Source organism: Myotis myotis, unplaced genomic scaffold (assembly GCF_014108235.1).
Source record: "Myotis myotis isolate mMyoMyo1 unplaced genomic scaffold, mMyoMyo1.p scaffold_m19_p_5, whole genome shotgun sequence".
NCBI classification, from domain to species: Eukaryota; Metazoa; Chordata; class Mammalia; order Chiroptera; family Vespertilionidae; genus Myotis; species Myotis myotis.
Genome location: NW_023416357.1, coordinates 107,004,040 through 107,017,798, shown reverse-complemented (window position 1 = coordinate 107,017,798; position 13,759 = coordinate 107,004,040). Strand labels below are relative to the sequence as shown.

The 13,759-nt window shown below is 56.5% G+C and overlaps 1 protein-coding gene across 1 annotated transcript in view; it reads left to right on the top strand.

Moving 5' to 3' along the window:
- The window catches only part of CACNG3 (calcium voltage-gated channel auxiliary subunit gamma 3), a 68,156-nt gene extending 57,670 nt beyond the window's left edge, over positions 1-10,486 (top strand). Inside the window, exons 2-4 of the mRNA XM_036308219.1 lie at positions 2,102-2,185; positions 5,068-5,208; positions 9,464-10,486. Of these exons, the coding sequence (XP_036164112.1) occupies positions 2,102-2,185; positions 5,068-5,208; positions 9,464-9,975 (737 nt within the window). The 3' untranslated portion in view covers positions 9,976-10,486. The remainder of the gene's footprint in view (positions 1-2,101; positions 2,186-5,067; positions 5,209-9,463) is intronic.
- The last annotated feature ends 3,273 nt before the right edge of the window (positions 10,487-13,759 follow it).

Below are 13,759 nucleotides of genomic sequence, written 5' to 3'. Positions count from 1 at the left end.
CCTGGGTCAGGGCGCATGCAGGAGACAATCAACCAGTGTGTCTCTCTCGTATCTCTCTCTCTCTCTCTCCACCTCTATCTCCTCTTCCTCCCTCCCTTCCACTCTCTGCAAATCAATGGAAAAATATCCTCGGGTGAAGATTAAAAAAATAAAACAGAAGATAAAACAGGTAAAGTGCTCAGAATGGTATGTGCTATTTGGTGTGTGCTCAACGGGTGACTTATTCCGACTTACACCCAGCCAGTTGGAAGGGCAGGGGGCTTAAAACAACCAGGGACATGTGAATGACCCTCGAATGTCTAAAGAAAAAACAATGAAGTCCTTTTTTCAATATCAGGAAAGAAGCTATGAATTTGTCTTTCTCCCAAGAATTTCCTTGAGTCCTTAGGTCTCTTCGCCAGGACACCCCTTCCTGATTCGGAGCCCAAGAGGATGGCCTCATAGCGCAACGCATTTATTCTGAGATGCCTCTGGCTCGAAGCCTCTTTATAGTATCCTATATAATAAAAGCCTAATATGCCAAGTATCCAGTCATATGTTCAACCAATCAAAGTGTAATATGCTAATGATATACTAAGGCTGCTCAACCAGTTGCTATGACATGCACTGACTACCAGGGGGCAGACTCTCAATGCAGAAGCTGCCCCCTGGTGGTCAGTGGGCTCCCACAGGGGGAGCGCCGCTCAGCCAGAAGCCAGGCTCACAGCTGGCGAGCGCAGCAACGGTAGAGGGAGCCTCTCCCGCCTCCGCAGCAGCACTAAGGATGTCAGTTGGACATCCTCCCCAGGGCTCCTGGACTATGAGAGGGTGCAGGCCGGGCTGAGGGACCCCCCCAACCGAGTGTATGAATTTTGTGCACTGGGCCTCTAGTAAGATAATAATACGCATCATAACAGCAGCTACATCCATAGTGTCATGGAAAACTGTGGGCTTAGGTTCCCCACCGCCAGTGGTGATGCCTGAGCCCCTCTGTGGTCCTCTGGCCTCACCATCAAATGCCCCTGTGAATAGCCCGTCGCCTGGGGCTGCCCAACTGAGTGGAGAAGGAAAGCCGGGCTTCCGCTCTGTGCCTGGCCCATTGGAAGCCCGTTAAGTATTGACCATTATTCTGACATGCCCAGAGCTTTGCAGACCATGAGCTCATCTTCACATGTCACCTCACGTAATTCTCACAGCAAAAGCCAGGCTCTGTGTGACTGTAAACCTTGCCCGCTGTCCAGGACACCTGCCCCGCGCTTCCACTAGACCTCTGTGACAGGGACCGGAACGCTAATAACGCGCAATCCGTGCTGCTTGTGGTGAGAAGTTCTGAAGTTGTTTGTCATGTATAAGAACTGGCGGAGCCATTAGCTGCCCCCAGAGACCGGTTAATTGGGTAGTTAACAAACACCCACACCGACTATCAAACACCCACAATGAGTTAAGTCAAGCTGATGCTGAGGAAAGAAAAGGAAGGGAAATACTGACAGTCACTTTCCCCAAGATGCAGCCATGCAGCTGCCAGAAGGGTGAGCCTTAGAGTCTGTCAGGGGAGGGGGGACGGTCCTGTGCCAGCCGTGCCCATTGTTAGGGGGGTGGCTCCTCCTGGGGGGCCTGGGACCTGCCCCCAGGAGCCAGCACATCTGGACGGGAGTTCCAGTGCTGCCTTCACCGGGTAGGCACAAGCAAATGCCTATGCCCGTCTTCGGCGCCTGCGGGGCGGGCAGGGAAGTTCTACGTGACGCTCCGCTCCCTTCTCCCGGTTCCCGCGCTGGTTGGGAGAAAGGAAAGAGGACAGTTCTCAACATGAGTGCCTGTGCTTCAGAGTTCTCCGCTCTTCTAAATGGATCCCAAGACCGTGCAGCACCTAGAAAACAGGTGCCCCTGTCTTTTTCTTCTTGTTTTCCTCTACTGGCTCCTTTTTGTGCCCTAAGAAAGATGCTGCTGGGCCAGCCTCCACGCATCCGGCCACAACCCCAACAACCCAGGCGGGTCTTCACCGTGGGGCTGAGGAGCGGGGCTGGGACCAGGCAGAGACTCTGCTCTCCACCCCCCTCCCCCGCCCCCCGCCGCCACCACACCCAGCCCTCCCCCTCGCTCAGGACCACGTTTGTTCCCACAGGGGCGTTCCGAGGGGTCTGCAAGAAAATCGACCACTTCCCAGACGATGCTGACTATGAACAGGACACGGCTGAGTATCTGCTTCGTAAGTTGCCCCATTCCCGGGTCTCCCCAGGGAGGAGGGAAGGTGCCCTGGAGTCACCCAGCTGCCCCTGAGTTTGGGGCTGCTCAGAGCTCCCCCTAGAAATGGACGCGTGCAAAGGAGCCTTCAGGGGACCTTTGCTCTAGACGGACATTCAGGCGGTTCTGATAGCCGAGTCTCCTTTCACTGAACAGGAAACCGGGAATGAAGTGGGCCTTGTCGTCTGCTTGGGAGAAATCGAAGGCGTTTCCTTTAACTGGCATCCAAGTTTGCACCTTCCCCAGAGGGTGGATGTGAGGTGCTAATGGGGAAAGTGCTAATGGAAAAGTGCTAATGGGCGAGGTGCTAGGGGCAAGACCTGGGGGAATAAATGAAAAGCAAAGCTCACTTCTCTTTGACTTCAGTCCTACAAGGGCAGGGCCAGTGTCTCCCTAGGATTGTCCCAAGGTCATAACCCAGAAATGACATGGACTGTCCCAAGCACAGCAGGCGGAGGTGCAGAGTGTGGCGACTTAGAGCAAGGTCTCTGGATGCCGGTCACTGTGGGCTTGAGTGCCCGCCTGGCGCCCTGCCAGCGGGGATGGACCTGGGCCAAGCCGCCTATCCCTCCATCTCTTCGATTTCTTTATCTCGTCAGAAATGAGATTATAATGTCCTCCCTCTGACAGGGTCAGGACAATTACTAGTAAATAAGCTCACGCCCACTCCATTTAGCCAGCGCGCGTTAGCCCTTTCCCTTGCGTGAGATGAGCAATAGCAAGGTCCCGCGCAGGCACAAGGAGAACTTGGGACTTAGTGTAATTGAAATGTAACTTCTCCAACGGGCGTGTGTACCCAGTTCGCCTGAAAGGGGAATTCGAGGGGAGTGTTCAAGGCAAGGTGGCTGTTTATAAAACTGCTATTAAAATAAGGACTTTGAGAAATTGTCCTATTCAGAGTATGTGTGTACCTCATCACTCAAGATGAGTGTTTTTACAATTAAAATCATTTTTAGCTCTATTCACACCCGCTAGTCTGCAGATGGGCTGTGGGTCTATGTAGGAGCCTTTAGTCACGTAACAATGTGAGTGGTGCAGGGGTCAATTTGAAAGAAACAGTCATATTTAAGCTAATTTTTACAACATGAGCGCACCACTTATCTCTTTTCAGTCCTTATCCATTTACTAGCCTTTACCCAGAGGCCTGCTCAGAGGTACTTATGCCAGCAGCTCAGAAAGACTGGTGTGGGGAATACAGGCCACGCTTAGAGAGCTGGCGTGACCCAAGTTTGAGGATGACAGAGAGTCCGTGGACCCCTCCAAAGAGGACTTTACAGTCCCTCCCAGTGGGGTTTCTCCCAAGTGCTCCGAGTTTTTCTCGGTTTTCTTTCGCATCTGATGAGGCTGTGCTGTTTGCCCTGTTGGAGACCGAATGGAACTGTGACTTCTATTTCACAACCGGAAACCTGCTGGACAGCTCTTGGGAGCGGTCCGTGGCTTTTCCCACAAAACACGTTTCTGCCTCTGCAAGGGCGGGGTCCTCACCACGGCCCACCTGTGCTCCACCCTCAGCCACGGAAGTGGCCAGGTTAAGGGGTTCAGCACACGGATTTCTTGCTGAGAATTTTGGAGCCACTGACCCAGCCACACAGGGTCATGTTCCCGCAGGGGTGCCGGCCCCAGTGCTGGCGACAGCAGGTCCTGGTGTGACCACACGTGGCGGGACAGGGCTCTGCACACTGACTCTTCTGCCGTCCACTCCTTCCCGTGTGCTGTGGGTGGGCGACAGCTTACACCTGTGGTGGGAGGTTTGTTCACACACATTCCTGTGGACCAGAGACGCCCCTTAAGAGACCTCTGGGCTCGGCCAGCCCCGCTCAGGCACCGATGGTGAGGTCACCGGGAATAAGCATCCCTCCCCACCCTGAAGACCCGCGCTCAGCCCTGGTGGTTGGGGAAGAAAACAGTAAAGCCTTTTTGTTCGGAAGCCTGTTTCCTCATCTGAAAAATGGGGCTAATAATGGCTCTACCTCTTAAGGCTGTTGAAAGTGCCTGGCTGGGCTAACACAAACCCAGAGTGGACACCAGCCGACAGGAAGAAACGGCACAGCTGGCGTGCGGCGTGAGGCAGCAAGTGGAGCCGAGCGCTCGGGGGAGTGGGCTGGCCACCGACCGGTCACCACGCAGTGACAGCACCACAGGGCAACAGCCACGTTTACGCACCGCATAGCCACGCCTCTCACACGTGCACGCAGCCCAGGGCTGTGAGGTGTAGGTGTGCGCTGGGAAGAGCCTGTGTGATGGTGACTAGCGTGTGATCGGTGGGAGGCCCGGGACCGGGTTGGCCATGTATTTTCAGGGCCCCGTGCAACATGAAGCCCGGGCTCCTGGTTCGAAACGTGGGCAAAACAAAACGTCAGTTTCTTCTGCGACCTGCCATCCTGGCACAGTGCCTTATACTGGCTATTCGCTGTCACACTCCCTCCTGCAGGGACACTCAGAGGGGCCCTGCTTCTCCTGTGCCCGTGCCCAACCCCCACCAGGAGCAAACAGCGGCTGTGCTCACTGGCTGGGCAGGGAAGTGGGCAGCTGAGGACCCATCCCCAGGAGAAGGGGAGGTGGGAGGTGGGGGGGAATCTCATGTGAGTGAGGCCTGTAGCCCCGGGTAGCTGCGCTGGCCCATCAGACTTCCTTACCCAAATCCAAAGCTAAATGACTGAGTTTCAGGGTCTGCTGCAGAGGAAGCCAGCCCCGGGCCCTGGGGAGGCGCTGGTCTCAGGGCCACACGGATGCAGGCTCTGCCCAGCACACACTGGCTTCCCTCAGGCATCTGTGCCGGGGGCCTCGGGGAGGGGGGCGGGGGCCCTGGGCCGGCTGGGACAGGCGGGTCTCTCCTTCTCCCCGCAGGGGCTGTGAGGGCCTCCAGCGTCTTCCCCATCCTCAGCGTCACACTGCTCTTCTTCGGGGGACTCTGCGTGGCGGCCAGCGAGTTCCACCGCAGCAGGCACAACGTCATCCTCAGCGCGGGCATCTTTTTCGTCTCTGCAGGTGAGCACCCGGCCCCGCCCTGAGATCCGCACAGACACCACACGGACACCACACCCGGCCAGGGCCAGGGGCAAGGCAGTGCTGCCCAGGGCTCCCTCCAGGGAGAAGCAGGAAAACCTTCGCTTGTTATGTTAGGAAGGAGGGCCCAAGGACTTTAATCAGAACAGAGATGCCAACACTCACGAGGGGTGGCGTGGAGGAAAGACGGGAGGCGACGTGCAAGGTCAGCTCAGGGGGCAGGACTGAGGGGTGCCCACGCTCGCACGAGGGTGAGGGGCCTGAATGGCGTGCGGCCTGAGAGACGGGGTCCGTGTGTTTGAAAGGGTCCAACTTCCGCTCACCAGGGCCTCTTGGCCGTTGGAGGTATGTGCCTGCTGGTTAACGATTGCTCACCGCTCTTCAAGGGCTCAAAGCTGCAGATCGCTCAAAGCATCTCTGGGAACAAGGCAAAGCCAGCAGCGCCAGACGCTGCCAGGGGAAGAGTTAGTCCACGGCAGCCCTGAGCAGAGGGGGCCCAGGAGATGAGAGACAAGCTGCAGGGAGGGCTGCTCTCTGCCTGCTCTCTCCTCCCTTGTCTCCACTCTCCTCATCTTCCCCTGGCTCCTCTGTGTTTCCCCCCATCTCCTCCCCTCCGCTCCCCACCTCACCACCCCCTGCCCCCCATGCCATCGGATGCAATGCTTTAGGAAAGCAAAGAGCAGGCAGGGGCTGGGGAGGGGCCTGCCTCTTGGGCGATGACCTCGAGCTTTGCCAATAATGGCGGGATAGTTCTCGGGAGGAGACACTGGGGAAGAGCATGAAGGGGTGGAGCTTACCTCCTGGATTTGCATTCTGCTCCTCCACCTGCAAGGCCTTGGGAACCCGACCAACTCCCTGTAGCTTGCTTTCCTCGCCTGTAAAATGGGAAATAATAATCCTTCCTACTTCACAGGGTTGTTGAAAGTAGGTTGAACATAAAAAGCACAGTATTACTGTCTAGTATTGGCAAAGCAGCAAAGGTACAGTCCTGGCCCCTGCAGGACCTCCCCGCTGTGGTCACCCCAAAGGAGCGCCCGGTCACACGTTGCTTAGAGGCGTGTTCTAGTCTCTGGCGGCCAGACCAGGCCCCTGGGCGCCCACAGAAGGGATGCCTTGTGCTGAGGGGAGAGTTCTGAGCAGGAGAAGATCCGGACTGTGTGCCCCAGGGGATTCCTAGGGAGGCGTGTCACCGGCAGCGGAGGAGCTGGGGGCTGTCTGGCTGATCAGGGACAGGGAGCTGGGAACCTGCGGGAGAAGGAGCAGGAGCTTGGGGTCGAATCCCAGGCCACCTCCCCCACGATCTCCCGCAGGGAACTCGGAGAGCCTCAGGTTTTCCACCTAAAAATTGGAAGTTCCCGAGGACTCAGGCCTCTCTGAGGCTCTTGTTCGCTCAGCTATTCTACCGACCTGTGGTCTCAGACAAGCAATCAACAACCCTTTACTGGCACCTCCTATGTGCAAAATGCTGAAGAGCCTGCTGGGCTCTGAAGCCAGGCTGTCTGCTGCAAAGCTTGGTTCTCCTACTTGCAGCTGTGTGACCTCGGACAAGTCTCTTAACCTTTCTGTGCCTCAGTTCCTCATCTGAAAAACGGGGCTAATAATGGCTCTACCTCTTCAGGCTGCTGAGGGGATTAGATGTGTTGGTATAAAGTGCCTAGAACTGCCCAGCACACAGCAACTTCTCAATGCATAGCAGCTGCCATTCTATACCTTGATCCATGTCATTCTTATGCCGTCTCAGTTCACTCACTCAACCCCCAAATATGCCCTGCACGCGCGCTGCGGGCCCAGCTCCGGGCAGGGAGAGGGGCCACAGCCGTGACCAGAACTAGTCTCGGCCCTGCCCGCAGGGAGCTGACAGCGGGCAGCAGGAGGCAGTGGCTGCCCACTCACCACTGGTGCTTCGTGAGCTTGGTCAACGGGATCTCAATCCACCTTGGCTGAGGGGCCGCCCTCGGCTCACATCCCACCCACATTTCCTGGCCGTGTGGGCACGGGAGGTGCCTCCTGCTCTCTGTCTCGGTCTTGTCATCTGTGGGAGAGGGGACTTTTCCACGCGGCCGCTGCCGGGGCTGCCTGGGTGGTGCACGCAGACCGCCCGGGGCCCCGGGGCAGTGCACAGGAGGTGCCCGACACCGCCTGTTCCCGCCTCCTTTCACCTGGTCTGACCTCGGAGCCTCTCTCTGAACTTTGTTTTTTCTGGCAAGACTTCCACTTGGAGCTTCCAATGTGTTCCCACTGCATGGGAGTCGGGCCACAGTGAGAAGCTGAAATGTCTTTGTCTCCCTTTGACACTTAGGACTTCTGCTCCCCCCTCCTCGTTATGCTTATGTTCATTTTAATGTGAAAGACTGGGCCTGCCCTACTGAGCCTGGAGCTGGCGCTCCGGGAGGGAGGCCTCCATCCTGTGGGTGCTGCGGCCGGGGGAGGGAGGCCTCCATCCTGTGGGTGCTGCGGCCGGCCTGGCCTAGCGGGGCCAAGCCCACACTGAGACTAGCTCAGGACCAGTGCCTGCCGCCAATGCCTGTTGGAGTCCTGCCAGGAGGAGACAGTAGAAGCAGACCCGCCTGCCCTCAGGGGCCAGGCCTGGTGGAGTGCGGCCGGAGACCCCTCCAATGTGAAGGCCCCTAGTGCGCGGGCACCAGCTGGGCAGAATGGCAGCACAGAGCAGGCCCTGCTTTTCACCTTTCGGGTGCTGGACCATGGGGAGACCCTGGGGATCCCGGGAAGCGTACGGGGTGCTCGGGAGTGGAGGGGAGAGTCAGGAGGTCCTGACGATGATTGACCAGCGAGTGCGGGAAGGAGAGTGAGGGCGCTGCAGGTGGTCTAAATGTGGAGGCCAGGAGACGCCAGCGCTGTACCCACCTCTCGGAGTCATTGCTGGTATCGAGGCCCTTGAAGCAAAGGAACAAAGAGAGACATTCGGCCTCTGGAGCAGTAATGGGAGGGAGGTGGTCAGACAGGCGCTCAGCCCAGGCCCGGCTTCTGTGGCTCCTTCTTCCCACTCCCTGGAGAGCTGGCTCCTCCCCGACGCCTCGGCAGCCACCACCGTGCTGGCGCCTGGGGACACGAAGTGGGGACCTTGCCTACTGGGGCAACACTTCATGCCCCAATTCCGATGCAGCTAATCTACAGCATTACCTACCCTTAGAGGAGACTTGGGGGGCTACTGTCCCTTCCCCACGGGTTCCTTAGTTCCCCAAACTGCAGCTGCAGCTCCACACACATCCACTGGACAGCAACCAACTCGGTGTGCCAAACTGCGCTAAGAAAGCGGACCCCCCCGCTGACGACTCGAAGGATCCTCCCCCCTCACAATCTCCTCCCTCTCCTCTCCTCTCTCCTCCAGTCCCCCCACTCCCCCTGCTCCCTCCCCTCACCTCTCTCCGCCTATCCCTCCCTCTCCCTCAGCTCTCTCCCCTCCTCTCCTCTCCCCTCCCTCTCTCCCTCCCTCCATCCCCTCCCCTCCCTCTCTCTCCTCCCTCCCCCTCTCCCTCCCCTCCCTCCTCTCCTTTCCTCTCCTTTCCTCTCCTCTCCTCTCCTCTCTCCTCTCCTCTCCTCCTCTCCTCTCCTCTCCTCTCCTCTCCTCTCCTCTCCTCTTCAAAACCTGTTCTCTCTGCTGCCTCTTATTTTAGCTCAAGATGCCAGCAGTGTCCCCATGACTCAAGCTGGAGCCTTGTAAGTCATTCTTCCTCTCACTCCCTGGGCCATGGCCTTTCATCGCCTGGCTCACGCCTCCTCAAATTCAGGGCCAAGCTCAGTGTCACCTTGTCTTCAAAGGGCAGTGGCTGCGTCATCTCTCTCCTTGGCTCCTGAGCCACTTGTCCATGTCTCTGGGAGAGCCCTCCTGTCTTCTGCTCCAATTGCATTCACATATCAATCTCAAGGGCAGGGACCTGCACCCCATTCATTTTACCATCCTCATGGCTTCCTGCCGGAGATTGCGTGTCGGTGGAGTGAACTGGTTCTCGGGGCAGTCGCGCATCCCGAGTGGGAGTCAGCTGACTCTTAGCTGAAGGCCACCGCCTAGGACTGAGCTCAGGTCCCAGGGACAGATGCGTGGGAGAGCTCAGCAGGCTCAGGCTTCCCGCCACAAATCCTTTCCTCTCGCTCCCGTTCCCTCCACATCTTCTATAAACATCCCAAGACTGCAAGTTACCACTGAGGCTTATATTTTTTTATTATTTTTTATATCACTGAGGCTTATAAAAGGTGTGTTTCTCTTCCCTTATCTTAGGGTTAAGCAACATCATTGGCATCATAGTTTACATATCGGCCAATGCTGGGGACCCCGGGCAGCGCGACTCCAAGAAGAGCTACTCGTACGGCTGGTCCTTCTACTTCGGAGCCTTCTCCTTCATCATCGCCGAGATTGTGGGGGTGGTCGCCGTGCACATCTACATAGAGAAGCACCAGCAGCTGCGCGCCAGGTCCCACTCGGAGCTCCTGAAGAAATCGACTTTCGCTCGCCTGCCCCCCTACAGGTACAGGTTCCGGCGGCGGTCCAGCTCCCGCTCCACGGAGCCCAGGTCCCGAGACCTGTCCCCCATCAGCAAAGGCTTCCACGCCATCCCCTCCACCGACATCTCCATGTTCACCCTCTCCCGGGACCCCTCCAAGATCACCATGGGGACCCTCCTCAACTCCGACCGGGACCACGCTTTTCTACAGTTCCACAACTCCACGCCCAAAGACTTCAAGGAGGCGCTGCACAACGACCTGGCCAACAGGCGCACCACGCCGGTCTGACTGCCTCTCGCCCTCCGCGGGCAGCGGGCGGGGAGGGGTGCACAGGTGTCGCTGAGGTTGCATGGCATGGTCCTGGTGATGGTATTATTTTTTACAAAGAATGAAACCAAATGGATCGGCCCTGTCCCCCCCTCTGCCCCTTACCTTCCAGGCCCTAACCCTCTGCTCCCCCCGATCTCCAAGCCCACCCCGACGCGTCCTCTCTGTGTATCTGTGCCGAGTGTCTCCCTCCTTCCTTCTTCCCCGGAAGGACCTCCGCCTCCCTCCCTCCTGGGAATAGGATTTCACTCAGAGTCACAGGTGGTGGCTCGGGGGGATCCCCGCATACCCAGGCGTGTGCACAGCTGTCCCGATTGTCCCCTCACACAGATCCTCAGGACACCAACCGCCCAGTGGCCCTGGGGAGGCGTTCACCTTTCCGTGTTAGAGAAACATGACCAGAAATCAAAGCTGCGGGGCCCCGGAGCAGCTCCTGTAATAAGCACTCATGTGATTAAAGGTTCTGCGTGACCAACCGCGCCAAGGTGTTGTTGCTTCCGGTCTCGCTGCGAAGCCGGCTGCCCCGCTGAGCTGGAGGCCCAGCTCTGCTCAGCTGCACGCTGGCTGGCAGGACGATCCCTTCGCCTCCTGAGGCAGCGAGGCGCTCCCACCAATGTCAGAGTCGGTGTCCCCCACCTGGATCCCGGGGCCAGCATGTGGTCTGAAGCCGGGCTCTCGGACCCAGTAGCTCCAGGATCTTGGGCAAGTCCACCTACACTTCAAGCCTCAGTCTCCTCATCTTAAAAATGGAGCATGGTTTAGTGCTGTTCTCCATGAGGTTGTGAGGCTTAAAAAAAACACCACAGGTAGAGTGACTAGCACATTGTAAATTATACATGTGTGTACATATGTAATTTTTGGATGGATTCGGGAGAGAATGAGCATGGCATTAGCCTGCTCAGGCCGCCGTAACAGGGCCCCATAGGCTGTGTGACTCTAACAGCAGTTACTTCTCACAGTTCTGGAGCTGCACAGTCAAGAGCAGGCACAGCCAATTGGGTTCTTGATGAGGGCTCTTTTCCTGGCTTGCAGCCAGCCACCTCCTCTCAGATGGCAGAGAGAGGGTGAGTTCGAACTCTTTCTCTCCCTTCCTCCTTTTACAAAGCCACTAATCCCATCACCAGGGCCACACCCTCATGACCTCATCTGACCCTAACCCTCCCCAAAGCCCCACCTCCAAATATCCTCACCTTGGGGTGAAGTTAGGGTGGGGCACCACCCAGTCCATGGCCAATGGGGCTGTTCCCTATTGCAGGGAGGGGAGTGCTTGCACAGGCTCAGAGGGTGCTGGGGGAGAAAGTGGAAGGACTTTTGAATATTTTGAATATTTGCAGTCACCTCCACGGACACTGACTTTCTGGAGTTTGAGGCACACCCCAGCACTCTCCCTTCCAAGAGCTTTCCTGCTCCGCCCCAGTCTCTCAGGGGCGGAGCTACGGTCCCAGAGCTCACACTCCCCTGATGCGGCTTGTGCCAGGCTGTGTCCCAGCACTGCACACATACCCCACCGTTTTGCCCTCCCGGCAGTGTCCCCGCTTACCCAGAGGAAGCTGAGGCAGAGAGGTGACCGGCTGCCCAGACTGCACTGCCACGGTGGGACGAGAGGCCTGAAACTAGTCATATGTCCACACTCACAGCGAACTTGGTTGTCAGGCACAGATAGCAACAGTCCATGTTAACACTCCAGAGTCCCTGTGTTCAACCTGCACTCACACCCATCAGGTGACCTCATTGACCCTGAAAACAACCGTGTGTAGTGGGAATCATCACCCGCTTCGGCAGGTGAGGAAGGAGAGGCTCAGCACAGCACGCGTCTTAGGAGCCAGCGAGCAGGGCCAGCGTTTCCATCCGAGCCTCTGCTCTAACTTACTGATCTCCTCCGAACTTCAGTTACTGATGGAGTGAAACCCCGTGAAGTTTCATGTCCACACACCACATCGGCGATCACTTACCTAATGTTTCTCTGGAAATTGGCTCAGTTTCTACTTCAGTTCTTGAGACTGAACTTTATAGAACTACTCTCAAAAGGTAATTGCCAGTAGAAATAGTAACTGGGAAAGTAAATACAATGGAACACCACAATCACACCACATTCTAGCTGCAGGCTGTTCTGCTCTTTGTGAAAAGGTATAACCCAGGTGTTAGAAAGATGCTGAAGGTATTCGCACACCAGAGAAGAGCTTCCCTTGGCTGGACCAGCAGGATCAGAGGAGGCCTGGAAAGGGGGTCACTTTCTCTCTAGGGGTCTGCTGCTCTCTAACAGCCGGCCACGTCACATCAGGGATCTCATCCCGCCCGCGCTTCGGGAAAAGTGGCTGAGGCCCTGTGAGGAGGGAAGGATCTTAGCGATGCATTGAGTAGCTGATGAATACTGTGAGGTGGGAAAGGCAACTCGCAGCCCTGGGACCTAGAAGTTTGTCAAAAACAGGGCATCTGGGGAGTTGGTCAGAGATGGAGAGAAAGATGCTAGGGTATGGAGGTGCCTGCTCTGGAGACTGAGGTACAAAGCCCTCCTGTGAAGGCCAGAGACAGGGGTGGGAGGGGGAGAGAAGGAGGCCCTGAGCCCTGGAAGGACCCTCACACGCACAGCTGCTAACCCTGGCCTTTGCAAGGCTTTGGTATGTGGCCTCAGAGTGCCTTTGCTTAAAAAGTCCTCATCTAGACACAGCTGGTAGCATCAAATCTTATATAATAAAAGCCTAATATGCTGTGTCTGGTCATCCGTCAGCCATTCAACCAATCAAAATGTAATATGCTAATGATATGCTAAGGCCACTCAACCACTCACATGCACTTAGCCGGAAGCCGGGCTCACGGCTTTGTGAGCACAGTGGAGGTGGCAGGAGCCTCTCCTGCCTCTGAGGCAGCACTAAGGATGTCCGACTGTCAGACATCCACCGAGGGCTCCCAAACTGCGAGAGGGCGCAGGCTGGGCTGAGGGACCCGCCCCCACTGAGTGCATGAATTTCATGCACCCGGCCTCTAGAGATATTAATATTATCTCTAGGTCCTGGGCAATCCTGGTCCTCCAAACCCCTGTGAAGAGTATTCGCTTCACCAGGTCCCCATGTGTGTGCCAAGCAGTTTGCCATGGACACCTCTTCTTTTCTCATTTCATCCTAACCTTTGAGGCAGGGGCGATTGCTAAACCCACAGCTAGATGTCATGCAGCTCCCTTCCCCAGCCCACTCGTTTCTGGCCCAGCAGTCTCCTAGAGACCAGAGCCATTGTGTCTGCCTTGCATGCTTCTCCATCCTGCTGCCCCAGAACTGACCTTTTGCCAAGTCATGTCTCTGCCTTTCGGGAGCAGAGAGGCAGCTTGACATAGTGTGCAAGCCCACTAACTCTGTGTCTGCCCAGAGTTCAATGCCATCTCTGCATTTACCAGCCACAAGAACTCCCTGTGCCTCAACTTCCCATCTGTAAAATGGACACAAAAACAGTACTTACCATAATATTTTAATAGTGTTCTCAGATTTACATTTTTCCTGCTTGGTCCCTTTTCAACCTAGACCATCTTACTTTCCAAATCATGTAAACACACACCTCTGCTCCCATGAGGCCAGTGCCCACACTGTATCCTGCTACACCATACTTATTCCCAACTCCCTGACATTTCTGCCTGAAATGTTTTTCCTTGCTTTCTCCAAATGCCGTCCATTCTTCAAGACCAAGATCCCTTCCATAAAGTCTTTACCTCCCTGGTGGTCTAGTGGTTAGGATTCGGCGCTCTCATAAAGTCTTC